The 27,627-nt window shown below is 49.4% G+C and overlaps 1 protein-coding gene across 1 annotated transcript; it reads left to right on the top strand.

Annotated features, from left to right (window-relative positions):
• Positions 1-49: 49 nt before the first annotated feature.
• On the top strand, positions 50-26,986 carry LOC132574407 (oocyte zinc finger protein XlCOF6-like; the record flags this gene model as incomplete). Its single annotated transcript, XM_060242769.1, has 8 exons — positions 50-208; positions 1,879-2,050; positions 10,845-11,325; positions 11,601-11,715; positions 12,688-12,755; positions 12,977-13,103; positions 24,876-24,995; positions 25,329-26,986. Coding segments are annotated over exons 3-8 (2,511 nt in total), but the record flags the coding sequence as incomplete, so codon positions are not given.
• Between the last annotated feature and the right edge of the window lie 641 nt (positions 26,987-27,627).

Below are 27,627 nucleotides of genomic sequence, written 5' to 3'. Positions count from 1 at the left end.
TCCCCGGGGAAACACTTTGCAGGCTTCCTGCCTGCGATTCTAGGCGCACGTGTGTTGCTCGAGGGGGCGTCCCGGAGTGCTGAGCGGCGGATTCACCCTCCTCCCTTCCTCCTGACGGCGGTGCGAGGCGGCCCCTCCCAGACCGTCGCCTGCCAGGAGGCTCCGAGGCCCGCGGGCTGCAAGGCTGAGCTCTCCCCGCCCCCCGAAGGTACCGCACCGGCTTCAGGGCTCTGCAAGCCGCCCGAAGCAGCGGGGAGGGAGCCCCACGGGGAAGGAGCCGCAGCCCGGGCCGAGGTCTCTGCCGGAACCCGGGGGGTGGGGAGGGGGCGCCTCTCCCTTGCTACGCGCGGGCCCCCGAGGGGAAGGACGCCGCTTAGACGGGCAAGCCCCGCTGCTGCTGCTGCTCCGGGAGGGGGAGGCTGGAGGGGGCGGCCAGAAAGAGGCGCTGCAGCCTAACTGGGGCGTCGGGGGAGCAGGAGCGCCCGTCGAAGGCAGCCCCGGCCCCGCTCCGCCTTCCCCAGCAGCGCCCCGACGGGGAGAGCTGCGCCCGCACAGGCCGGCGGGGACGGAGCAGAGGGAAGCGAGGAGGCGGCCAGGGAGGGGCCCCGCCTTTGGGACACGGGAGAGGGGGGGAGACTGCAGAGACCCCCTTCCCTCCCCCACCCAGGCTCCCCAGCCTGCTGCTGCTGCAGGGAAAGCCCCCCCTCCCCTCCCCCGGTGCCCTCTAGGAGGAGCGGGTGGGGGGCAGGAGGAAGCGGGCTGGCCAGGCTTGGGGGGGCTCCTCCCGCCTGCAACCCCCCCCCCCAGCCGCCCCCTTGCCTGGAGGGAAGGAGAAAGAGGGGGGTGGGGTGGGGAGGGGACTGCAGCAGCTCCTTCCAGGGAGGTCGCTGGTGCCCTCTTTCCCCCTCCCCTGCATGAAAACCAATTCCCACAGGGTACAGGGAGAGCCAGGGTACTGGGAGAGCGTGAAAACCAATTCCATAGGGAGAGCCAGTTTGGTGTAGTGGTGAAGTATGCGGACTCTTATCTGGGAGAACCGGGTTTGATTCCCCACTCCTCCACTTGCAGCTGCTGGAATGGCCTTGGGTCAGCAATAGCTCTGGCAGAGGTTGTCCTTGAAAGGGCAGCTTCTGGGAGAGCCCTCTCCAGCCCCACCCACCTCACAGGGTATCTGTTGTGGGGGAGGAAAGTCAAGGAGATTGTGAGCCGCTCTGAGACTCTTCGGAGTGGAGGGCGGGATATAAATCCAGTATCATCATCATCTTCTACAATGGAGAATTAATCCACGGGTAAAAGGGGGGGGGGGGCTGTTTGGTGGTTTTTAAGGTAGAGGCACCAAATTTGCAGCACAGCATTGGATGCCTCTCCTCAAAATACCCTCCAAGTTTCAAAAAGATTCAATCTGGGGGTTCAATTCTGTGAGCCCCAAAAGAAAGTGCCCCTATTCATTGTTATTTCCTATGGAGGGAAGGCATTTATAAGGCGTGCTGTCCCTTTAAATGTTATGGACCCCCACAGCTTTTGAAAGGGGTGCTCTTGCCTAGCCCTTCAAGTCTCTTGAAGAGATACAGAGGATGGTTCAGGGGTCACCAGCCCCCCTGGTCCTTTTGGGGCTCCAGTTCCCCTTAAGAATCAGCCCCTTGGACACACTGAACCCATATAGTGAGAGGCTAAGCTTGTAACATCCATAAAAAGACAAATAGAGACAGTTAACTTCCAAAGAATGAAGCAGGCATGTCTAAAATAGCTTGGTATGTCATATAACAATTATTTTAAACCATGTTTATAAACCACAAGAAGCACTTCAGTTCTCATCCACCAGGTCGATTCTCATTCGCTTTCCTTGTGACATGTGACTGTCTCTGTATCTCTTTACAGTCAAGTGACTCAAGGCATCTCTATCCAGTCGGAGGTGACCCAAGAGAAGGGGAGGGAGATGGAAGAGCAGGACCCAGAAGGAGCTGCAGCTGGCAAGACAGCAAGCATGGCTCAGTGGGCGTAGAGCATGCCTGGTTCAACCTCTGGCATCTCCAGTTAAATGGACTAGGCAGTGGATGACCCACCATGTCTTGTAACCCGCCCTGAGCCTGCTTCGGCGGGGAGGGCGGAGTATAAATAAAAATTTATTATTATGTGAAAGACCTCAGCCTGAGACCATGGAGAGCCGCTGCCATTCTGAGCAGACAACACTGGCTGTGATGGGCCCTAGGGCTGGGCGGCTGCCTGAGAGCACTGAGGACTAGCACCGTCTGTAGGCTGAAAGGAAAGGTGGGATTAGGAGAGGGGGGGCTGTGGCTCAGGGGCAGAGCATCCGCTCTGCCTGCCGAAGGTCTCCTGTCCAAAGACCGAGGTGGAGGGAGTGATGTGAAGGACTCCTGAGGTCCTGGGATCTCCAGTTAAATGGACCAGGCAGTGGGTGACCCACCATGTCTTGTAAGCCGCCCTGAGCCTGCTTCGGCAGGGAGGGCAGGGTATAAATAATTTATTATTATTATTATTATTAATAATAATAATAATAATAATAATAATAATAATAATAATAATAATAATAATAATAATGTGAAAGACCTCGGCCTGAGACCATGGAGAGCTGCTGCCAGTCTGAGCAGACAACACTGGCTGTGATGGGCCCCAGGGCTGGGCGGCTGCCTGAGAGCACTGAGGACTAGCACCATCTGTAGGCTGAAAGGAAAGGTGGGATTAGGGGAGCGGGGGCTGTGGCTCAAGGCAGAGCATCTGCTTGGCATGCAGAACCAAGGTCTCCTATTCAACCTCCAGTTCAAAGACCCTCCTGGGGAGTGAGTGATGTGAAGGACTCCTGAGGTGCTGCAGAGGCCCTGCCAGTCTGAGTGGACAATACTGCCTTGGATGGACCAAAGGGAGGGGTCTGATTTAGGGAAAGGCAGCATCACAGGTGGGTACCACAGGAAGTGAAGGTGTCTTCCTGAATTCCCAGAATGCCCAGGGAAATAGATGCCAGGTAGGGATGTGCATTCGGCTCGGCCGAGCTGAAAATACAGCCGAATCAACGCTGATTCGGCTGTATTCGTAACTGGCCGCAGCCGAATGCCATTGCCGCCCATTATGCGGCTCCCGAACGCGGCCGCCGTATTCTCCTGAACTGCTATTCGAGAGAATACGGTACGGCTGTCAAAAGGCGGCTGTCAATGTAAAAATCCCATAGAAAAGGCGGGAAGTGGCTTTTGCAGCCTCAATGGAGCTGCTTGCTTAGCTTCCCGCCTCTCCTTAGTCTCCTATAGCCTGCCTCCCTGGGATCAGGGAGGGGGGGGAGGGGGAAGAGGAGCCCCAGCAGCCAATCCAAAGCATGCATTTGCAAAATGCATCGCAAATGCATGCTTTGCAGGGCTGTTGATGTGTACTGTGTAGCTGATGGCCCAGCCATCAGCTACATTGTTATTTTGATCTTTTGCTTACTTGGGTATCCAAGTAAGCAATGTTCTCTGGCCAATCAGAGAGAGCAGTGCTATTTTTTGAAATTGCTCTCTGTAGGGCCAGAGAACCTTTTTAAGGAGTCTTCCTGCCGGACTCCTCCATTGCTGTGTTGGTGTGTATGTGGTGTGGGTTGGTGTGAGAGAGATTGTGCTGCTGCTGGTGGCTGGCCCTTGGCTTCAGCTCCTGCCTGCTGCTCTCTCACTGCCTTACCAGAGACCTCCCTGGACTCAGAGAAGACAAGGTAAGACAGTTTTGGGGTTCTTGTTTTAGTTTTTGTTGGTAAAAGGACTAGAGTCCCTTTACTTGTTCAGATTTGGGTGGGTGAATGCTGGGTGGGTAGGGTAGCCTATTTGGGGTTGAGGTTAGGTTCTGCTGGGGGTGGGGGGCCCTGGGGTGGGGTGGTTTTGCTAATTTGCCCATATCTTAATTTAGTGAGAGGACTTTTTAAAGTGCAGTGTCCTTTTACTTCTCCTGATTTGGGTGGCTTGGATTTCTTGGAGTTAGGGTGAAGGGTTTTTTTTGGGGGGGGGGGGAGTTCCTGTATTATTAAAAGTTGAGTTTTTTACTGTTTCATTGTTTGATTTGTTGCTGCTGTGTTGTGTTGCTGCTGTGTTACTTTTATCTTCAGGTTATTGGGGGGGGTGCTGTTTGGCCTAATTTTCATTGTTTTGTCCCCCTTTTCTGGTTCTGGTTTTAGGGGTGGGGGTGTTGTTGTTGACTGATTTGGCCTGAGTTTTCTTATTGGTGAAAGGCCACTTTTTAAAATCTTGAGTTGGTTTGCTTGGCCTCTTGTGATTCTCTGGTTTTGTTTAGATTGTGTTGTTTGGGGCAGGGAAGCTGGCACCTGGGTGAGAGACCCAGAGGCAGCAGGCTTTTTGCGGTTTGCCAGCTCTCCCCGTGTTGTTTGGGGCAGGGCTGGAGAGCTGGCACCTGTAGATTGTGTTGTTTGGGGCAGGGAAGCTGGCACCTGGGTGAGAGACCCAGAGGCAGCAGGCTTTTTGCGGTTTGCCAGCTCTCCCCGTGTTGTTTGGGGCAGGGCTGGAGAGCTGGCACCTGTAGGTTGTGTTGTTTGGGGCAGGGAAGCTGGCACCTGGGTGAGAGACCCAGAGGCAGCAGGCTTTTTGTGGTTTGCCAGCTCTCCCCGTGTTGTTTGGGGCAGGGCTGGAGAGCTGGCACCAGTAGATTGTGTTGTTTGGGGCAGGGAAGCTGGCACCTGGGTGAGAGACCCAGAGGCAGCAGGCTTTTTGTGGTTTGCCAGCTCTCCCCGTGTTGTTTGGGGCAGGGCTGGAGAGCTGGCATCTGGGTTTGCTGCAGCCAGGTCTGCTCCTTGAGCAGATTGTGTTTTGTACTGCCACGACGTTGGCAACTGGGTTTTTATTGGTGCCAGGCCTGCAGGGTTCATAGATTAGATAGAGGGATGTAGTGCATTTGGGGCCTATAGAGATTCTCTGGTGTGAAGTTAGGTTTGGCTTTGGGTGCCCCAGGAATTGGACCCCCTGGCCCAATCTTTTTGGGACTTGGGGGGGGTTGTAGGGGAGAGTCCCCTGCAGGTCCCCTGCAAATTTGGGGGCTCTCCCTCAAACCCCCTCCCCTCCAGGCGGCTTCAATTATACCCTATTTGCCATTGATTTCAATGGCCCATAGGGTATAATGATGGAATAGGGGCACCCTCTTTGGGTGCCCCTGGAATGGGACCCACTGGCCCAATCTTTTTGGGACTTGGGGGGGTTGTAGGGGAGAGTCCCCTGCAGGTCCCCTGCAAATTTGGGGGCTCTCCCTCAAACCCCCTCCCCTCCAGGCGGCTTCAATTATACCCTATTTGCCATTGATTTCAATGGCCCATAGGGTATAATGATGGAATAGGGGCACCCTCTTTGGGTGCCCCTGGAATGGGACCCCCTGGCCCAATCTTTTTGGGACTTGGGGGGTTTGGAGGGGAGAGTCCCCTGCAGGTCCCCTGCAAATTTGGGGGCTCTCCCTCAAACCCCCCCCCCTCCAGGCAGCTTCAAATATACCCTATTTGCCATTGATTTCAATGGCCCATAGGGTATAATAGGGCCGTATATTCGGAAATAGCCGCGCATTACCGTATATGTGGCTATTCCGAACACGGCATTCAGAAGTACAGGGGGAATCCGAATTTGTTTTCCCCGTGTACTTCCGAATCCATGTATTTCCGAATTTTTTTTTTTTGCACATCCCTAATGCCAGGCTGCCTCTCTAGGATTCTGGGCACAAATGTTATGCTTGCTGGGTAGCCCAAAGTGCTGATGACCCCCCCCCCCCTCATGTGGGTTTCAAGGATTAATCCTTCCCTTGTTTGTAAGAGAAAAAACTCTCCTTCCTTCTGCCCCCGGTGCAAGGAGGCCCCTCCCAGGCGTCTGGGACCAGCCCCCAAAGGCACGAAGGCTGCAAGGCTGAGCTGTCCCTGCAAAAGGGGCGGGATATTTTTCTCTTGTTCTGCAACCCAGAGGAGTGCAGGCGTCCGGGAGAGCTGCAATCCCGGCGGAGCAGAGGCCGGACCCAGGGGGCGCTGGAGCCCCTTCCAAAGCACTTCTGCTCTGGAAGGGAAGGGAAGGGGAGGAAGGCGTGCATGCCTGGCTTTGCAAAGGGAGCCCCGGAACGGAAGACGTGCAAGCTCTGCTGCTGGGGGTGGGGTGTTGCGCCGCTGGGGCAGGAGGGGGCGAAGGAAAGAGCAGCAGCCGGGCCTCCTGCAACCCTCCCCCGGGTTGCAAAGACTGCATTCAGCTCCGAGCGCCACGAGGGCCGGAGCAGGGGAAGGCGAGGCGGCCAGGTAGGGAAGGGGGGTCTTGCAGCACCCAAGGGAGGTCGGGGGGGGGAGAGAAAGGAGGCGCGCCTGGAGCCCCCTGGATGTTGCTGCGGCCAAGAGCGTCGAAGGCTCCCCGGCCATTCCCCAGACTCCATCCTCTTCCTCTTGCATGTCTTCTGCTGCGGGGCTACCTTGCTGCACCCCCCCCCGCCCCCTTTCCCTGCACACCTGAACTTCCCGGGGACAAGCTGAGAGCCAATGGGGTGTCGTGTGGTTCAGTGCAGGGACTCTTATCTGGGGGAGCCGGGTTCGATTCCCCCCGCCTCCACGGAAGCCTTTATGGTCCGGGGTCCTTCTGACACTTGAGGAGTCACCTGTCAGGTTCCCCCCCCCATGGTGTGTGGCGGGGGAGGGTGGGCTTGGGAAGGTGAAAGCTATTCTAGGCCCTGCCTGGGGGGGAGGGGTGGCGTTATTCATACGGGAGGGTTACTCCTTCCGGGGTCTCCCGGCCCCAACGATCAATGGTATTGAGTGTGCCGGTCTGACGTGAGATGTCGGAGAGGGGTTGACGATCTGGCTGGTGTACCGTCCGCCTAACACACCAGCCAGCGGCTTAGCATCCCTGATGGAGGTGGTGGCAAGCTGGGCGTTGGAGTACCCAGAGCTTATAGTCCTGGGTGACTTCAATGTCCACGCTGATGACGCAGCCTCCAATCGGGCATTGGATCTGGTGTCTTCCATGGCGACACTAGGACTCTCTCAATTTGTTACGACTCCTACGCACCAGGCAGGGCACATGCTAGACTTGATCTTTGCATCCGGGATTTGGGTGAACGATATCGCGATGGAGGCGGTGCCATGGTCGGATCACCTAGCCCTCAAGGCCCGTATGGAGACGCTGCCTTAACCCTGTAAGGGCGGAGAGCCTCTTTTGGCTCACCCGCAGAGCCTGATGGACCCGGAACGGTTCCAAATGGCCCTAAGGGGTCCCTGGCCCCCTGGTGGTTCCCTTGATGCCCTGGTTTATGCCTGGCAAGATCAGCTATCCAGGACGATCAACGAGATCGCACCTTGACGCCCTCTGCGCCCTTGTGTGAGGCTGGCTCCATGGTATACCTTGGAGTAACGTCAGCTGAAACAAGGGCTCAGACGACTAGAGAGGCAGTGGCAGCACACTTGTGACGAAGCGACGAGAACATCCTATAGAACGTTTATGAGGTCTTATGAGATGGCAGTCAAGGCCACGAAGAAAGACTTCTTCGCGGCCAGGATTGCGTCTGCAAATTCGTGCCCTGCACAATTGTTTAGAATAATTGGACACCTAACCACACTGCCTCAAGGCAGACCAAATGTTAGAGAATCAGAAATAGGCTGTGAGGCTTTTGCGAAATTTTTTGCAGACAAAATCACGTCGCTCCGCCAGGACCTGCCCATCACATTGGATACAGTACATGAACTGGAGGCTCCGTGCCTGTCTTCCGGTTTAGTTCTGGACCACTTCGACCCACTCAGCCTGGAAGAAGTTGACGGAATTCTCTCCTCTGCATGCCCAACAACTTGCGATCTGAACCCATGCCCCTCCTGGCTAATTAAATCTTGCCAGAGGGAGCTTAGATGTCCTTTACGGGACATCATAAATAGATCCCTCCTGGAGGGGCATTTTCCAACACCCTTGAAAGAGGCCTTGGTCCGCCCCCTGAAAAAAAGTACAGCAGACCCGGCCGAATTGGCAAATTACCGACCGGTCTCTAATTTACTGTTTTTAGGTAAAATTATTGCGAGGGCAGTGGCGTTGCAGTTGCAGGATTTTCTGGATGACGCTTCCGTCCTAGACCCTTGCCAGTCCAGCTTTTGTCCAGGTCGCGGGATGGAGACAGTGCTGGTCGCCTTGGCAGATGACCTCCAATGGCATCTGGATCGAGGTGGCGTGGTGGTGCTGATGCTGTTAGACCTGTCGGCCGCATTCGACACGGTCGACCATCGGCTACTGACCCACTGCCTCGCTGATGTAGGGGTTAGGGGGTCGGCTTTACAATGGCTCTCCTCCTTCCTCGAAGATCGGGGACAAAGGGTGGCAATCGGGGGCGGGCTGTCCCAGAGGCGCACACTAGATTGTGGGGTGCCTCAGGGAGCAGTTCTCTCACCGATGCTATTTAATATCTATATGCACCCCCTTGCCCAGATTGCCCGGAGGTATGGGCTTGGGTGTCACCAATATGCAGATGACACCCAGCTCTATCTGTTAATGGATGGCCGGCCTGGCTGCATCCCAGGGAATTTGGACCTGGCACTGCAGGCCGTGGCAACCTGGCTAAGGCTGAATGGGCTGAAGCTGAATCCAGCGAAGACAGAAGTCCTTTGCGTGGGCTGGGGCGCTCTGGGGAGGGAAATACCTCTCCCAGTTTTTGATGCCAGTTCAGGAGCTTGGGAGTCCTACTGGAGCCTTCACTATCAATGGAGGCCCAGATAGCAGCCACTGCTAAGTCAGCCTTCTTTCATTTAAGGCGGGCAAGGCAGTTGGCCCCTTTCCTACAGCGCCAGGACCTAGCAACAGTGATTCATGCAACGGTCACCTCGAAACTGGATTACTGTAATGCCCTCTACATGGGGCTGCCTCTGTGCCGAACCCGGAAGCTGCAGCTGGTGCAGAACGCGGCAGCTAGGCTGTTATTGGGGCTCCCAAAATGGGAGCACATACAGCCAGGGCTGCGCGGACTGCACTGGCTGCCAGTTACATACCGGATTCGTTACAAAGTGCTGATTATCACCTTTAAAGCCCTATATGGCCGAGGACCTGCCTACCTGAGGGACCGTCTTTCCCCATACGAACCCCAGAGAGCACTGAGGTCAGCAGGGAAGAACCTGCTGACTATCCCCGGGCCGAAGGAAGTAAAACTGCAGAGTACCTGTACCTGGGCTTTCTCCGTCATAGCTCCACACCTATGGAACCAGCTCCCGGAAGAAGTGCGGGCCCTGCGGGACTTTGAACAGTTCCGCAGGCCCTGCAAGACTATCCTCTTCGGGATGGCCTTCACCAACTAAAAGACTGAGAGACTGCTTAAACGATTCTTACTATCTGCTGAAATAGCACCAAGATGTTAATTTTATTGTTTTATTGTTTTTAGAATTTTAATTAAATTCCTAGCTATTGTTTAAATCATTGTATAACTCACTGTATTGATTGATGTTGTTAGCCGCCCTGAGCCTGCCTCGGCGGGGAGAACATAAGAACATAAGAGAAGCCATGTTGGATCAGGCCAACGGCCCATCAAGTCCAACACTCTGTGTCACACAGTGGCAAAAAATGTTATATACACACATACACTGTGGCTAATAGCCACTGGTGGACCTGTGCTCCATACACTGTGGCTAATAGCCACTGATGGACCTGTGCTCCATATTTTTATCTAAACCCCTCTTGAAGGTGGCTATACTTGTGGCCGCCACCACCTCCTGTGGCAGTGAATTCCACATGTTAATCACCCTTTGGGTGAAGAAGTACTTCCTTTTATCCGTCTTAACCTGTCTGCTCAGCAATTTCATCGAATGCCCACGAGTTCTTGTATTGTGAGAAAGGGAGAAAAGTACTTCTTTCTCTACTTTCTCCATTCCATGCATTATCTTGTAAACCTCTATCATGTCACCCCGCAGTCGACGTTTCTCCAAGCTAAAGAGTCCCAAGCATTTCAACCTTTCTTCATAGGGAAAGTGCTCCAGCCCTTTAATCATTCTAGTTGCCCTTCTCTGCACCTTCTCTAAAGCTATAATATCCTTTTTGAGGTGCGGCGACCAGAAGGCGGGATATAAATAAAATGATTGATTGATTGATTGATTGATTGATTGATTGAACCCCAAACCAGAGTGTTTGCTGGAAGCTAGTTATGGCCCCTTCCTGCTGACCAGCAAACTAGCATAGGACATAATGAAGATGCTTAAGAAATGCAAGGACCAAACGGATAGCAAGCTCAGTTTACCTGGTCACCATTTGTTTGAATTTAATTTGGGGGATAATCATAGAGATGCAAATATCAGAATTGGAGATGGATATGTAAATGTATCTTCTTAGCTGTGGAATGTTGAGAGTAATTCATTGAGCCCCTGTGGTTACATTACCATGATATCCAGTCCTGCAACTGCACTGAGAGTTTCCTTCTAGTTGTGACAAGAGCCATGAGGAGTCAGTTTTCAACCTTCCCAAAAGACATGTTTGCTGGAGATCTAACCAGGTGAATCCCGCAGTTCAAAGGGTGACCCCGTGGCTTTTGAAAGAAGTGCTCTTGCCTAACCCTTCAGGTCTACTGAAGAGATACAGACAACGGTTAAGCGGTCACCAGTCCCCCTGGTCCTTTTGCGGCTCAAGTTTCCCTTAAGAATCAGCCCCTTGGACAGACTGAACCCATGTAACGAGAGGCTAAGCTTGTAACATCCTTAAAGAGCCCAACAGACACAATTAATTTTTCCAAAGAATGAAGCAGGCATGTCTAAAATAGCTTGCTATGTCATATAACAAAATTATATTCAACCAGGTCTACAAACCACAAGATCATTTTATTTCTGATCTACCAGGGGAATTCTCATTCACTTTCCTTCTGATAATGTTACTGTCTCTATCTCTTTACAGTCAAGTGACTCAAGGCATCTCTATCCAGTCGGAGGTGACCCAAGAGAAGGGGAGGGAGATGGAAGAGCAGGACCCAGAAGGAGCTGCACCTGGCAAGACAGCAAACAAAGGCCCCCCTCCCACCCAAGCTGGGGGTGATGGTGAAGGCTGGGAAAGCCCCGTGCCAGAGACATCTTCTCAGGTCACGGAGATCTCAGAGGTGCATGGCCAACACTTCCGGCAGTTCCAGTACCATGAGGCTGAAGGGCCCCGAGAGGTTTGCAGCCGGCTCCATCGACTCTGCAGCCACTGGCTGAAGCCAGAGAGGCACTCCAAGAAGCAGATGGTGGACCTGGTGATCCTGGAGAGGTTCCTAGCCCTCCTGCCCCAGGAAATGCAGCACTGGGTCAGGGAATGTGGGCCGGAGACCAGTTCCCAGGCGGTGGCCTTGGCCGAAGGCTTCCTCCTGAGTCAGGCTGAGGAGAAGAGGCAGGCAGAGCAGGTGAGGGGTTTCCTCCAGCTGTGTCCAATTCAAGCAAGGATATCAGACCTCATCCTAAAGTTTCCCTGAGAGATATTTGCCCAAGTGTTAATCATCGAAATGGGAGATTTAACAGCCTCCTTCAGCAGCCTCTTCTACTAGAGAATTTCTTATCACTCCAGATGTCTCATTTGGTCTGCTGATGGAAGAGTGCAGAGTCTGGGAGTGGGGCAGGATCCATTGCTTGGTCTCTTCTCCGTTCCATCTCTTCCCCTTCTCACTCGCTGCTCTTTCAGATGTGGGGACCATCCATGGAGAGAGAAGCTCCATTCCCTGAGGCAGAACGAGGTTCCTTGGAGGAAGGGCAGAGGGCGCAGGCCCAGCAGGGTGCCCAAGATGCCCTCTCTTGTGGTAAGGGCTCCTTTTGCCTGCTTATACTTGGGGCACCCCATGAATGTGATGGGTAGAAAGTTCAGGTCAGCTAATACATTCAGTACTTCTTCACATAACAGACAGCACTGAATCTCCACTCCCTGTTCTTCTCAAAGGGGGGATTAGACATATTCACTGAAGTTCCACTATCTGTAATTCTTCTGAAAGGGGATTAGACAGAATTATAGAGGGCAGTTCCTTCCATTAATTGGAATATTCATGTCTCACCTTCCTTCCATAGGAGGAACTCAGGGTGGCTCAAAAAAGGAAACTAAAGTTAGACAGACGTGGGCAGAGCTATTCATCCAGGTGAATACAGGGAGCCTCTGCCTTCTGGGCCTGCACTGAACACTGGAAACCAGTTTGTAGGGAGCGAATAACCATGGGAAAATTCAGCTTCTGTGCCTGTTCTTACAGGGGCACCTGGCAGGCCGCTGAAGGGAATAGGGTGCTGCAAGAGGGATGACCGGCTGTTTCCTCAAACCCCAGAGATTTGGGGGAGGGCCCTGGGGTGAAGCTTGGCTCTGATACTATCCTGGATTCTCTAGAAGCGCTCAAGTGGGTCTGGATTTTGGGCTGAATGTGAGGGTGACATGTCATGTGACGTCATTTCCGCCCCGAGTCCAGACTCGAGCCCAGCTGGCAGGAAAAGGGGATTCCTGGGCGTTTGGTCTGATCCAGCAAGGATGCTGTGACCTTTGGAACTGCAGAGTTCACAGGGAACATTTTCACGTCTCACAGAAGTCTCAAACATGTTGGCAACATTTATCACCCCCTGAGGCTCATGGATACTTCTCTTCTGCCTCTCCCACAGTTTAGCAAAAGGTTATGTTGAGTGTGCACAGTACAAGGTTTCCAACTCCTAGGAAGGGAGTATGTGAAGTGAGCAACAAACAAGCAAGTGGAGTAAGAGTCTCAACAAACAGCCTTCCTCCTTTCTCTTCCTAACAGGCAATGGAGAGATGCTGATCCATCTTCTTTCCAGAGTTGTGGAAACAGCCGCTTTACCTCTAGTCCAGGTAGGGGAAATGAGCAGGGGACAGCCTGGGTTTCCTCTTACTTTCTCGCGGGGGCTTTTGCTCCTGCAGTTTCTACAATGCTCCAGGTGAGTGAGGTTCTGACCACCACTCCCTTTACCCATATCAACCCATACATCCTATTCCACCCCAGACAACTGCCTTCCAGTGTGCAGTCTCTGCCCGGCATCATCTCTGATGAGGGAATCTGCTTTTTCTTCCAGTGCCCCTTTTCCTTTGAGGAGGTGTCTGTCCGTTTCACTACAGCAGAGTGGGACGTGCTGGATCCGGGCCAGAAAACCCTCTACAGGGAAGTCATGCAGGAGAACTATTGGAGTGTAATCTCTCTGGGTAAGGAGGATCTTCCACAAGTGCCAAAGGTGTGAATTGTTCCGCATGCGATGATGCATGAATCAAACTATTGCACAGCAATGCAACATTTTGAGGCCTCTTCAGATACTTGCCCAGGGGCAACTGAGGCCAGTGATGTGGCCATCACCCCTAACCAGAGGTGGTGTCCTGGCCAGAGTCAAGGGTGGGGATGAGAGCCAGCAAGCCAGACATGTTCAGGTGCTCACACAGATTCCAGAGTTTTATTTATTTATTTATTTATTTGGGATTTATATCCCGCCCTTCCCACAAATGGCTCAGGGCGGCTTCCAACAATTAATCAAACTTAAAATTTAAACAATTTCAAATATAAAACAGTTAAATATTTAAACAGTTAAAAACATTAAAAACAGAGTAGTTCAGTCTCAGAAGTCCACAGACCAAAAGTGTACAAGCCAAAGGGTCATTATCAGAAGGGGTAAACCGGAGAGTGTAGCCTGGAGGTCCAAGGGTCCTGCACAAGCCAGAGAGTCACAAAGCTGAAGTCAAAATCCAAGGTCATACAAAAAAAGAGTCAGGTGTTGTGGTCATAAAGTCTAAGAGGATGAGTTGTTGCTTCCACAACATCTAGGTTCCCACCAATTCCACCGTTGAACAACTCTTGCTGTTAAAAAGTTTCCCCTAATATCCAGCATGTACATTCCCTCCCTTAATTGAAACCTATTATTACTAGTCCTCTCCTCTGCTGCCAAAAGGAACGGCTCCCCACTTTTCTCTAAGCGACAGTCCTTGAAATACTTAAAGAGAGCAGTCACGTCCCCCCTCAACCTCCTCTTCTCCAGACTGAAGATTCCCAAGTCCCTCAGCCTTTCTTAATGACGTGACCCTCCCCTGCTGCATCAGGGCTGGGTGGTGGCTCTGGATCAGTTGGTGGTGGTGAGTCTTGATCAGCCTGCAGCTCATCAGCCTCTTTCCTGGCTTCTGCTGACTCAGAGCCAGCCATGCGTGGCTCCCCATCTCCTGAGGAGTCCTCCTCCCCTGAAGATTTCATGCTGTGGTCAGGCTAGGCCAGAACAGAGATATTCAAAAAGACACTGGAAGGTGCTAGATTCCGATTTCTCTTTTCCTAATCCGGCCCTTCTAAAACATAGAAAGATTTATGAAGGATGTAAAATGGAGACACCACTAAACAGTGCAGTTTCTACAGCTCAGCAACAGAAAATCATGAAAAGCTCACTGTTTTATCTTACACATGAAATACCTGGTATTAGATGGCACCTCTTGTTGTGAAAGCAACGTCACCCCAGAGTCGGAAACGACAGGTGCTTGCACAGGGGACATTTCCTTTCCTTTCTTTGTTACTACATAAGTATTCCATCTATAGCCTAAATCAGGGGTGTGAAACATGCGGCCTGGGGGCTGATTCAGGCCCTCAGAGGGCTCCTATAAGGCCCCCAAGCAACTGGCTGTCATCTGCTTCCTTCTCCCCATCTCTTGCTTCCTTCTGCATCACAGCTTGCCTTTCCAGGCTTGCTCAATCGCACAGGAGCTACAGATCAAAGTCTCTGTTTCTCCACTGGCTGAGGCTCCTCCCTTGGGGAGGAAGAGGGGAGGGAGAGCTTGGTTTGCCAGGCTCTCCCAACTGCACAATTGGCAAGACCTTGGAGATTGTAGTTTAATTGTGTACAAAAATATCGGAATCTTGCCATGCTCTGTATGAAAGCTGGTCAAAGCTTCTAGTGAAACAGGGGGATATAAACACTACCTCATCACTATATTCAAGACTGCTGTGTACTAGATTTATCTGCTGTACTAGACTACTTGGGATTTGGAACACTACGTGGTTTCCTCAGGAGCTGCTGGACCGTGGATTCCTGTAAAGTTGAAGGACTATTGGTTGAAATTTAAGACTTATCTTTATTTCTGTCCTTCCTCTGCATTCAACTTGGGTGTTCTGTACATCAGGGTGTGTTAATATAAGATATTTTGTATGAGAGTGTTTCTGATTATAGAATTTGTTTATTTATATTTCGTTGTTTCCTTTTTTGAGGCTGGTTGTCACAGAGCCTTAGGTTTTTCTCTTTTCACTCTCTCAATTACAGAGCAGAGCTGCTGAGCCAAGCCTCTCTTCCTTTTATTGGCTGAGGCTCCTCTGCCTCCTGGCCCCTGGGGAAGGAAGGAAAGAGCCAGAGCTTCCTTTGCCCAGTTCCCTGGATCACATGGGAGAGATACAAAGAAAGCACCTTTAAGACGTGCTAACGTTTTAAGTGTGTTTTATTTTAAGGTTTTTTTTTTTTAATCTTTAATTGTGTTTGTCGGTGTCCTTTATAACATTTATATCTCTGCTACCTAATCTTAAATAGGTACACATGGCTCGGCCCAACAAGGTCTCATATATGTGAGATCCGGCCCTCATAACAAATGAATTTGACACACCTGGCCTAAATTATTCTACAAAAAAATCACAAGGAAGCAAGAAAATATCAAAGCACACCAGCATAAGAACATAAGAGAAACCATGGTAGATCAGGCCAATGGCCCATCCAGTCCAACACTCTGTGTCACACAGTGGTAAAAAATTTTTTATATATACACACTCTCTCGCTCTCTCGGCTTAACTTCGCAAACGAAGATTTAAGAAGGGTGCAGTAGTCCACATCTGCTGCAGGCTCGCTGGTGGCTGACAAGACCAATGCGGGACAGGCAGGTCCGGCCACAGTGGCTGCAGGGAAAAATCTGATTTGGGGTTGGTGCTGTAGCAGTGCGATTCTTCCTCAATCTCCTTTTGTCCTCGAGACCAGCTATGCGTGCGTTCTCAAAGGAAGAGACAGCCTGGTGGATGGTGTGCTTCCATGCTTTGCGATCTGAGGCTAGGTCAGACCACTGGTGATGGTTGATGTGACAGGTGCCAAGGGATTTCTTCAAGGAGTCCTTGTACCTCTTCTTTGGTGCCCCTCTATTTCGATGGCCGGTGGAAAGTTTGCCATACAGGGCAATCTTGGGAAGGCGGTGGTTTTCCATCCTGGAAATATGCCCTGCCCAGCGCTGAAGTACTGGAATAGCCAGGTATTACACCCAGGTAGGACACTCTGGGCCCATAACCGATGACAGAGTAGTAGTGGAAGCGTCCTTCAGGGCCACTCTGGTCAGACCAGTCTCAGTTGTTGCTCTAATGAAGACACTCACAAAGACAGCCGGTCCAACAGAATTGTATTGGGGTTAGGCATATATCATAATCAAGTCACAGTCCAAGAATCAATCACTTACAATCAGTCCAGCCAGGCAAAGGTACAGATACACAGTCCAAATAGAATAGTCAAGTCACAGTCCTTTATCATCAATCCAACAGCATGCCACGCTCTATCCGTCTGATCAACTCCACACAAGATAGACGTTCGGCTACTGTATTTATATCCCCCTTAACCAATCACATTGTTCATTGGTTAATGGCATTCACATGATATTCATATGCTTACACTTAAACACCTGTATGCAAGAGTTACACAATCCTTTTAGCAGTTCCAGTAAGCCTTACAGCTATAGGATACTGTCATCCTCCCCCATTGGGAAAATCCTTGCAACATACAGTTCATACAGTTACTTCATTCCTAGTATTAGACAGTTTTCCTTGTGCTTGCTTGCAGTTTGCACTTTAGTAAGAATATCTGCCAGGTTAGTGTTAGTTTCACAGTACTCAAGTTGTATCAGCCCTTCAGCTGTACACTGCTTCACATTGTAGAAGCGCACGTCTGTGTGCTTGGATCGCCCCTTCACACCCATTGAAGAAGCCAGCTGAGTGCTGCCTGGTTATCCTCCTTCACTGTTATAGGATGGATAATTTGCACACCTACTAAAAGTTGTTCATACCAGGTTAACTCCGTGCATACATTGCTGAGTGCTGCGAAATCTGCCTCACATGTTGACAGTGCTACATGCTTCTGCTTGATTGACCTCCAACCCACTAGGGTCTCACCTAGAAATATTGCAATGCCTGAAGTGGATTGCCTAGTGGCTGGATCATTCGCAAAGCTAGCATCAGCATAGGCTGTCAGGCTGAGACTTCCCTTTGGAGTTATAAAGAAACTCATATTAATGGTTTGCTTCAGGTATCTCAAAATATGCTTTGCAGCTAGCCAATGCTTCTGCTGCGGTTGCACTGTAGCCCTGGCTAACAAGTTACTGGCCATGGCAATGTCAGGCCTGGACCAATTAGCCAAATATATGAGGCTTCCTATGAGAGACTGGTATATCTCTTTGTCAAACACAGGACTTTCTGAACTGTCTTTCTCAAATTCTGGAGCCATAGGGCTACCCACTCCCTTGTACTGTTCCATATTGTACTGCTTGAGAAGCTGGGTAATTTTTGCCCTCTGAGACACTTTGTAACTTTCGGGTACCTTTTGGATTTCCAGACCAACATACTGTCTTATATCCCCAAGATCCTTCACAGTAAATTTACTGTTCAGCATCTCTACAACATTATTCATTACATTTTCTGATTTGCAAATTAAAGGCAAATCGTCAACAAAAATAAGAATAATACATTGTTGCTCCCCCTTCCCCTTGAATATGCATGGATCAGCAATCCCTTGATTATATCCAAGCTGTTTCAGGGTTGTGGTTAAATGCTTGCACCACTCGAAACCTGATTGTTTTAAACCGTACAAAGACTTTTTCAATAGCCAGCATTTCCCATTATCACCAGAAACACCTGGTGGCTTCTTAAGGTAAATATTATGCCTTAGGGGTGCGTGCAAATAAGCAGTTTTTATGTCCAAGTGTCTTACATGACAGCCTTGCTTAGCTGCTATAGCCAAAGCACACAAGAGTGAACTTGCTTTTAAAGTAGGTGCAAATATCTCGTCGTAGTCACAGCTACGTTGAGCAAAGCCCTGAGCTACTGTACTGTACCTTGCCATCAGTACTGTTCTTTATTATAGACCCAGCGGGATCCAGTCAGTCTTTGCCCAGGTAGTAAAGTTGTCTCTTCAAAGACTTGTAGCTGTGTTAAAGAGTCTAACTCTGATTGCATCGCTACTTGCCACTCGGTTTGTTCCTCCTCAGACAGCTCCTGTATTCCCTCATAGCTCGAGGGCTCAACCAATACAGCACATGCAGTCCCTGGAACGAACCAGTCGGGTTGTCTCCGCTCACGAGTTGATCTGCGGACAGTTGGCTCAGCAGTCTCCCCTATTGCAGGCTGCTGTGATGCATCATCTTGCTGCAGACGTGCAGCCGGGGACTCTGGGGTTAACATTGTCTCCTGTTTTTCCTCCTTTACTCCCCCGTTGCTAGGCAACGCACTCCCCCTTCTGACCTTGGGGGTTTGCTGCTCTGGACTTTGAGAAGTTGGCAGAAACAAAGACGTGGGGCTAGAAATCTGTTCCCATCCCACGGACTTTTCCAGGAAGCTTGCAGAACAACTGGAAGTGATTTGTTTCTCTCCAGCCAAACCAAAACGATAGGCTTTGTGGTTACTTTGGTAACCTAGAAATATAATTCTTTTAGCCTTGTCTCGCCCTTTGCTCCTCATCTGACTCAGTATATGTACATAGGCAGGGATTCCAAAAATTTTGACATGGTTAAGTGATGGTTTTCTGCCATACCATACCATGCTGGAATCTGTCCTGTAGCTGAGGACCAAATTAAGTTTACATTGTACGACGCACACATAAAACTCTCACCCCAGTAGTGCATGGGTAGATTACTATCTTTTAACATGCAGAATGCCATGTTTTCCAATGTTTGATCACGGCGTTCACAAAACGCGTTGTGCTGAAAACGATAAGGAGCTGTCAGCCTCTGCTCTATTCCATGCCTTCGGAATAGAGTCTCCATTCTTGCGTTTACAAACTCTCCTCCTCTATCAGATATCATGCACTTTGGCAATTTTCCTGTTTTCCTTTTCACATACCAGAGCCAATTGGATACAGCCTGGTAGGTATCTGCCTTTGATCTGAGAAGAAAACAGAAACCCTACCTGCTATGATGGTCCTCTATACATAAACAGTATTTAGCCCCTCCGAGGCTTTTGGGAAATGGCCCGATCAGGTCAAGAAACACTACATCCAGTATTTTCTTAGTTTGGAAATTGCCAGAAGTTTTCACCGTGGTAGACTTAGACTTCACAGCCTTACAGACCTCACAGTCAATGTAGCATTTGCATGGCTTCAGTTTTATACCTGCTGACAGCAAAGCTTTTTTTACAGCCTGAAAATTTCCATGTCCAAGCCATCTATGCCACATGTGGATGCATTCGTCATGGGGTGGTGTATTTGATTTATTTATTTATTTATTTATTTATTTATTCAGTGCCTTTTCAAGGCTTGCCATATTTATAATTCCTTTCCCGGCTACTTCTGCACAGACACCATCAGCCAGTGACACACACTGGTCCTTCTCAGGAGTAAATGTCTCAAACATTTGCCTGTCCTTGGCAATATGAATAGTCGCTCCACTATCTACCATGAACTGGTGAGCACTACGGGAAGAATGTTCATTAATGATTACATTCGCATACCCACCTCCTGGGTTAGTGGTAGACTTCATGCCTTTTTTCATATTGCAGTGTTTCTTTAAGTGCTTAGTGCTACCACATGTGCAGCGCTTTCTCACTGCATACGCCCTTGCAGTGTCATGCTCATGCTTGGCCCCATTAAGGCTCTCCAGGGCATTGTTACCTGCAGAATGGGCGGGAGTCTCCCGGATTTGGGCGTTTTCCCTCCTCCTCATGGCCTCATTCAGCAAACATAAGAACATAAGAGAAGCCATGTTGGATCAGGCCAACCGCCCATCAAGTCCAACACTCTGTCACACAGTGGCAAAAAATTTTATATACACACATACACTGTGGCTAATAGCCACTGATGGACCTGTGCTCCATATATTTATCTAAACCCTTCTTGAAGGTGGCTATACTTGTGGCCGCCACCACCTCCTGTGGCAGTGAATTCCACATGTTAATCACCCTTTGGGTGAAGAAGTACTTCCTTTTATCCGTTTTAACCTGTCTGCTCAGCAATTTCATCGAATGCCCACGAGTTCTCGTATTGTGAGAAAGGGAGAAAAGTACTTCTTTCTCTACTTTCTCCATCCCATGCATTATCTTGTAAACCTCTATCATGTCACCCCTCAGTCGACGTTTCTCCAAGCTAAAGAGCCCTAAGCGTTTCAACCTTTCTTCATAGGGAAGGTGTTCCAGCCCTTTAATCATTCTAGTTGCCCTTTTCTGAACTTTCTCCAATGCTATAATATCCTTTTTGAGGTGCGGCGACCAGAACTGCACACAGTACTCCAAATGAGACCGCACCATCGATTTATACAGGGGCATTATGATACTGGCTGATTTGTTTTCAATTCCCTTCCTAATAATTCCCGGCATGGCGTTGGCCTTTTTTATTGCAAACGCACACTGTCTTGACATTTTCAGTGAGTTATCTACCACGACCCCAAGATCTCTCTCTTGGTCAGTCTCTGCCAGTTCACACCCCATCAACTTGTATTTGTAGCTGGGATTCTTGGTCCCAATGTGCATTACTTTGCACTTGGCCACATTGAACCGCATCTGCCACGTTGACGCCCACTCACCCAGCCTCAACAGATCCCTTTGGAGTTCCTCACAATCCTCTCTGGTTCTCACCACCCTGAACAATTTAGTGTCATCCGCAAACTTGGCCACTTCACTGCTCACTCCCAACTCTAAATCATTTATGAACAAGTTAAAGAGCATGGGACCCAGTACCGAGCCCTGCGGCACCCCACTGCTTACCGTCCTCCACTGCGAAGACTGCCCATTTATACTCACTCTCTGCTTCCTATTACTCAGCCAGTTTTTGATCCACAAGAGGACCTGTCCTTTTACTCCATGACTCTCAAGCTTTCTAAGGAGCCTTTGATGAGGAACTTTATCAAAAGCTTTCTGGAAGTCAAGGTAAACAACATCTATTGGATCTCCTTTGTCCACATGTTTGTTCACCCCCTCAAAGAAATGTAACAGGTTAGTGAGGCAAGATCTTCCCTTGCAGAACCCATGCTGAGTCTTCCTCAATAACCCGTGTTCATCAACGTGCCTACTCATTCTGTCCTTGATAATGGTTTCTACCAACTTTTCTGGTATTGAAGTCAGACTGACTGGCCTGTAATTTCCCGGGTCTCCTCTGGAACCTTTTTTAAAGATGGGGGTGACATTTGCTACCTTCCAGTCCTCAGGAACGGAGGCAGATTTCAATGAAAGATTACAGATTTTTGTTAGAAGATCCACAAGTTCAACTTTGAGTTCTTTCAGAACTCTCGGATGTATGCCATCCGGACCCGGTGACTTATTAGTTTTTAATTTGTCTATCAGTTGTAGGACCTCCTCTTTTGTCACCTCAATCTGACTCAGGTCTTTCAACACCCCTTCCAAAATTAGTGGTTCTGGGGCAGGCAAAAAGTTCTCATCTTCCACAGTGAAGACTGAGGCAAAAAATTCATTTAGCTTCTCAGCCATTTCCCTATCCTCCTTCAGTAATCCTTTTACCCCATGGTCATCCAAGGGCCCCACTGCCTCCCTGGCTGGTTTCCTACTTCTAATATATTTGAAGAAAGTTTTATTGTTGGTCTTTATGTTTTTTGCAATATGCTCCTCATAGTCCCTTTTTGCCTGCCTGATCACAGTCTTGCATTTGATTTGCCACAGCCTGTGTTCCCTTTTACTAATCTCACTTGGACTGGTTTTCCACTGCTTAAAGGAGTCCTTCTTACCTTTTACAGCTTCCATTACTTTGTTTGTTAACCACGCAGGCCTTTTCTTATGCCTGTTTGTGCCTTTCCTAACTTGTGGTATGTATTTTATCTGAGCTTCTAGGATTATAGTTTTAAATAGCATCCAAGCTTCCCCAAGGGTTTTGACCGTATGTACCTTTCCTTTCAGTTTCCTCCTCACATGCCTCCTCATCTCAGTGTATTTACCCCTTTTAAAGTTAAACGTGGTTGTGGCGGTCTTTTTGGACAACTCCCTATTTATACAAACGGTGAAATCAATAACATTATGGTCACTGCTCCCAAGCGGCGCAATCACTTTTACATCTCTCACCAAGTCTTGGGCATTACTTAGGACCAAATCCAGGATCGCCCCACCCCTGGTAGGTTCTGAGACCATCTGCTCCATAGCACAGTCATTGAGAGCATCAAGAAACTCAATCTCTTTCTCTCGACCAGAACACATATTGACCCAATCAATCTGCGGGTAGTTAAAATCACCTATTACGACACAGTTTTTACGTTTAGCTGCTGTCTTTAAGCCTTCCATCATATTATAATCGTCCTCTCTTGATTTGGTGGGCGATAACAAACTCCTATAGTTAAATTTCCTTTTGGGCCCTCTATTTCAACCCAAAGCATTTCTAAAAGTGAATCTAATTCTCTGATCTCAGTCTTACTGGACCGTATATCCTCTCTGACATACAGAGCCACCCCACCTCCAACCCTTCCCTCCCTATCCTTCCGATATAGCTTATATCCAGGAATCACTGTGTCCCACTGATTCTCCTCATTCCACCAAGTTTCTGAAATTCCCACAATGTCTATGTTTTCTCCCAACACTAAACATTCCAATTCACCAATATTACTTCGAACACTTCTAGCATTTGCATACAAACATCTATAATTTCCCAGGCGAGCTAGGCCCGCCACCTTCCTCCTGCCGCCTCGGGACTCTGGCAGACAGTCCATATTGTTTGTCACCTTCACAGTGGACAACTCTGGTCCGTTACCCGGTAGAAAAATAGCAGCTAACTCTTCATCTCTTTGACACGAGTCCTCCCGAACCAGAGACATTTCATCTCCTGTCGGCTTTCCCCCAATATTTAGTTTAAAAACTGCTCTGCCACCTTTTTGATTTTAAGCGCCAGCAGCCTGGTTCCATCCGGGGACAAGTGGAGACCGTCTCTTTTGTACAGCTCCCGCTTGTTCCAGAAAGCATCCCAGTGCCTAACAAACTTAAACCCTTCCTCCTTACACCATCGTCTCATCCACACATTGAAACTTCTAATTTGTGCCTGTCTCTCCTGCCCTGCACGTGGAACAGGTAGCACTTCTGAGAAGGCTACCTTGGAGGTCCTGGCCTTAAGTCTCCCGCCTAGCAGCCTAAATTTTTCCTCCAGGACCTCACGACTGCATTTCCCCACATGGTTGGTGCCAACATGCACCACAACCACAGGCTCCTCCCCAGCACTGTCTATCAGTCTATCTACAACACGCGTAATGTCCGCTACCTTCGCACCAGGCAGGCAAGTCACCGTACGGTCAGTATGTGGTTTCGCCACCCAGCTGTCTACTTGCCTAAGGATTGAATCACCAACTATCAAAACCCCCCCTCTCCCCCTGCTCAGGGATGGTTCCTTGGCATGAAAGGATACCCGCTCACGAACCGAAGAAGAGGTCCCTTCTAAGGGCGCATTCCCCTTGTCCTCAGCCTGGTGCCCTGTTCCCTCTTGACCCTCACGCTCTCTGGCGGCAACGGGGCTGCTACGTTCAGAGCGGGGCTCATCTAATACGCCCCCGAGAGTCTTCCCCAAGTGCCCAACTGACTGTCTCTGCTTCTCCAGGGCAGTCACCTCGGCCTCAAGGGTACGAACTTGTTCCCTGAGGACCAGGAGCTCCTTGCATCGAGCACACACCCAAGACTTCTGTCCTTTGGGCAGATAGTCATACATGTGACACTCAGTGCAAAACACTGGAAAGCCCCCAACCCCCTGCTGGCATTCTATCTTCATGATATATATATATATATATATTAAAATATACAGTCCTCTTTAAATGCTGTTTGTTTAAGTGACTCCCCTTCTGGAGGGTCAACTTACCTCACCTCAACTTACCTTATTGGGAACTTACCTTATTTGGAAAACTAGGAAATCAGGGATCTGGGTTCCTGGTCCTTAGAGAGCCACAGGCCAAGAGCCCTTTAGCTCTCGCCCTTCGGCTCGCGCCAAAGGCTCGCGCCTTTGGCAAGGCGCAGCTTAAAATGCGAAGAGGTGGAGCAGAGGCACTCCTCAGCAATCAGCAGCAATCACTCTCAATCTCCTTCACCCTTAGGCCAGTCAACCAAACAAAGAGCAGTCAACCAAACAAAGAGCAGTTCCCCAGCTATCACACCTTAGAATTTTAGGCAGCCCCACAAACCTTAGAATGAAGTCCTTCAAAACTCAGAAATTCTCAGCAATTTCTCCAGCTGTCTCAGCTATCAAACGGTGGATCACGTTAGGCACAGTTAATTCAGCCTTAGGCACGAATTAACGAAAGAGTTACACAATCCTTTTAGCAGTTCCAATAAGCCTTAAAGCTATAGGATTATGTCAGAGTCTCCACATCTCCTGGGATATCCAGCCAGCCAGCCAGCAAGACCCTAGCATCTGGTTTGACCTGTAAGTCTGCCTAAGGGCACTAGAAGAAAGCTAGTTTGTACTGTCTGCTTTGTTATTTTTAAGTGACTTATTCTTTTCAGTTGCCAAGCACCATCTTCAATAAATCTTTCTGTGTTGTTGGAACCTTGCATTGCTTTTGGCTGGATGACCCAGGAGTGTGTGTGTGTGGGGGGGGGGGGAGGTAATTGGCATTGCAAGCTTGACTGTGGCTCTTGAGGGGATGAAGTATCCTTAAATACTAGACACTCTGGGGAAAGGGAGGAGGTGGTTAAGATCAGGGAAGCTGGAGGGGGCTGAAGAGCCATCAGTCCTTTCCACCTGCAATCACAGAGATGTCTTTGGACCTTACCTGCCTTCCCAGGTGTTAAAGAGATCTCTCTCTTTATTCCAGCAGAGGATGATCAGAGAAACGAAGAGGGTGAGGAACTTGTCCAGCAGTTGCCAGATCGAGTTCAAGATTTGAAAGAAAACAATAGAAACCAAGGCAGACCTAAGAGAAAGGAAGGCAGACGTATGGATGAGAAGAGAAAAGGAAAAAGGTTTAATGTACATTTTCCAAAGCAAAGAATAATTAAAGCATGTACATCCAGACAGTGTAGCAAGTACTTCAAAAAGAGATCACAGCTCTTTGTGCATCAAAAAGGACACAGACGCAAGGAACCTTTTGAATCTTCAGAGTGTGGGAAGAGATTCAATCACAATAGCACTCTTCAATGTAATCAAAGAACCCACACAGGGGAGAAACTTTTTGCATGTTCAGAGTGTGGGAAGAGACTCAGTAACAGTGCCAATCTAAAACGGCATCAGAGAACCCACACAGGGGAGAAACCTTTTGCTTACTCAGAGTGTGGAAAGAGATTCAGTCTAAGTGCATCTCTTCAACTGCATCAGAGATCCCACACAGGGGAGAAACCTTTTGCATGCTCAGAGTGTGAAAAGAAATTCAGTCTAAGTGTGTCTCTTCATCGGCATCAGAGAATCCACACAGGGGAGATACCTTTTGAATGCTCAGAGTGTGGAAAGAGATTCAGTCGGAGTGGCAGTCTAAAACTGCATCAGAGAACCCACACAGGGGAGAAACCTTTTGAATGCTCAGAGTGTGGAAAGAGATTCAGTCAGAGTGGCCATCTGCAGCAGCACCAGAGAACCCACACAGGGGAGAAACCTTTTGAATGCTCACAGTGTGGAAAGAGATTCAGTCAAAGTGCATCTCTTCAACTGCATCAGAGATCCCACACAGGGCAGAAACCTTTTGCATGCTCAAAGTGTGGAAAGAAATTCAGTCTAAGTGTGTCTCTTTATCGGCATCAGAGAATCCACACAGGGGAGAAACCTTTTGAATGCTTAGAGTGTGGAAAGAGATTCAGTCAGAGTAGCCATCTGCAGCAGCACCAGAGAACCCACACAGGGGAGAAACCTTTTGCATGCTCAGAGTGTGGAAAGGGATTCAGTTACAGTGGCCATTTTCGAAAGCATCAGAGAACCCACACAAGGGAGAAACCTTTTGAATGCTCAGAGTGTGGAAAAAGATTCAGTCAAAGCAGCACTCTAAAGCTGCATCAGAGAACCCACACAGGGGAGAAAGCTTTTCCATGCTCAGAGTGTGGAAAGAGATTCAGTCAGAGCAGCACTCTAAAGCTGCATCAGAGAATCCACACAGGGGAGAAACCTTTTGAATGCTCAGAGTGTGGAAAGAGATTCAGTCAGAGCAGCACTCTAAAGCTGCATCAGAGAACCCACACAGGGGAGAAAGCTTTTGCATGCTCAGAGTGTGGAAACAGATTCAGTCGGAGCAGCACTCTAAAGCTGCATCTGAGAACCCACACAGGGGAGAAACCTTTTGAATGCTCAGAGTGTGGAAAGAGATTCAGACAAAGTGGCCATCTGCAGCAGCACCAGAGAACCCACACAGGGGAGAAAGCTTTTGCATGCTCAGAGTGTGGAAAGAGATTCAGTCAGAGTAGCCATCTTAAACTGCACCAGAGAACCCACACAGGAGAGAAACCTTTTGAATGCTCCGAGTGTGGAAAGAGATTCAGTCACAGTGGTGAGCTTCGAAAGCATCAGAGAATCCACACAGGGGAGAAACCTTTTGAATGCTTAGAGTGTGGTAAGAGATTCAGTCGGAGTAGCCATCTTCAGCTGCACCAGAGAACACACACAGGAGAGAAACCTTTTGAATGCTCAGAGTGTGGAAAGAGATTCAGTCACAGTGGTGATCTTCGAAAGCATCAGAGAACCCACTCAGGGGAGAAATCTTTTGCATGCTCAGAGTGTGGAAAGAGATTCAGTCACAGTGGTGCTCTTCGAAATCATCAGAGAACCCACACAGGGGAGAAACCTTTTGAATGCTCAGAGTGTGGAAAGAGATTCAGTCAGAGTGGCACTCTTCACCAGCACTGGAGTACCCATGCAGGGGAGAAACCTTTTGCATGCTCAGAGTGTGGCAAGAGATTCAGTCGAAGTGCGTCTCTTCATTTACATCAGAGAACCCACACAGGGGGAAAACTTCTTTGAATGCTCAGAATGTGGAAAGAGATTCTGTTGTCATAGATATCTTCAACAAATCAGACCCCCAGAGATCTCCTATCAAGACCCCAAGCAACTGGCTGTCATCAGCTTTCTTCTCCCTCTTTCTTGCTTCCTTCTGTATCACAGCTTGCTTTGGAAGGATTGCTCAATTGCATAGGAACTACAGAGCAAAACCTCTTTTCTCCATCGGCTGAGGCTCCTGCTTTGGGGAGGAAGAGGGGAGAGTTAAGGCTGCCTTTGCCAGACTGGCTCAATCACACAGCAGAGCTACAGAGCCAAGTCTTTCTTCCTTCTCTTGGCTGGGGTCCTCCCCCTCCTGGTCCCCTGGGGAAGGAAGGAAAGAGCCAGAGCTTCCTTTGCCCAGTTCTCTGGATCCCATGGGAGAAATACAGGGAAAGCACCTTTAAGACCAATAAGTGCTAATGTTTTCAGCATATTTTATGGGGGGTGTGGCGTCGAGAGCCAAGGAGATGAATGCTTGAAATCGAAGCTCTGAGTCTACCCCCTATAAACCTACTTGCCAACCGCTTGGCTTTATTTTTTCTTTCTTTAATTAGTATGGGATCAGCTGATGGACAAAAATCCAGATCAAAAAGAAATCCAAAAGGCTC

The sequence above is a fragment of the Heteronotia binoei genome, chromosome 6 (assembly GCF_032191835.1).
Source record: "Heteronotia binoei isolate CCM8104 ecotype False Entrance Well chromosome 6, APGP_CSIRO_Hbin_v1, whole genome shotgun sequence".
NCBI lineage: Eukaryota > Metazoa > Chordata > Lepidosauria > Squamata > Gekkonidae > Heteronotia > Heteronotia binoei.
Note: the sequence above shows the minus strand (reverse complement) of the source record. Positions and strands in the feature narration are given on the sequence as shown.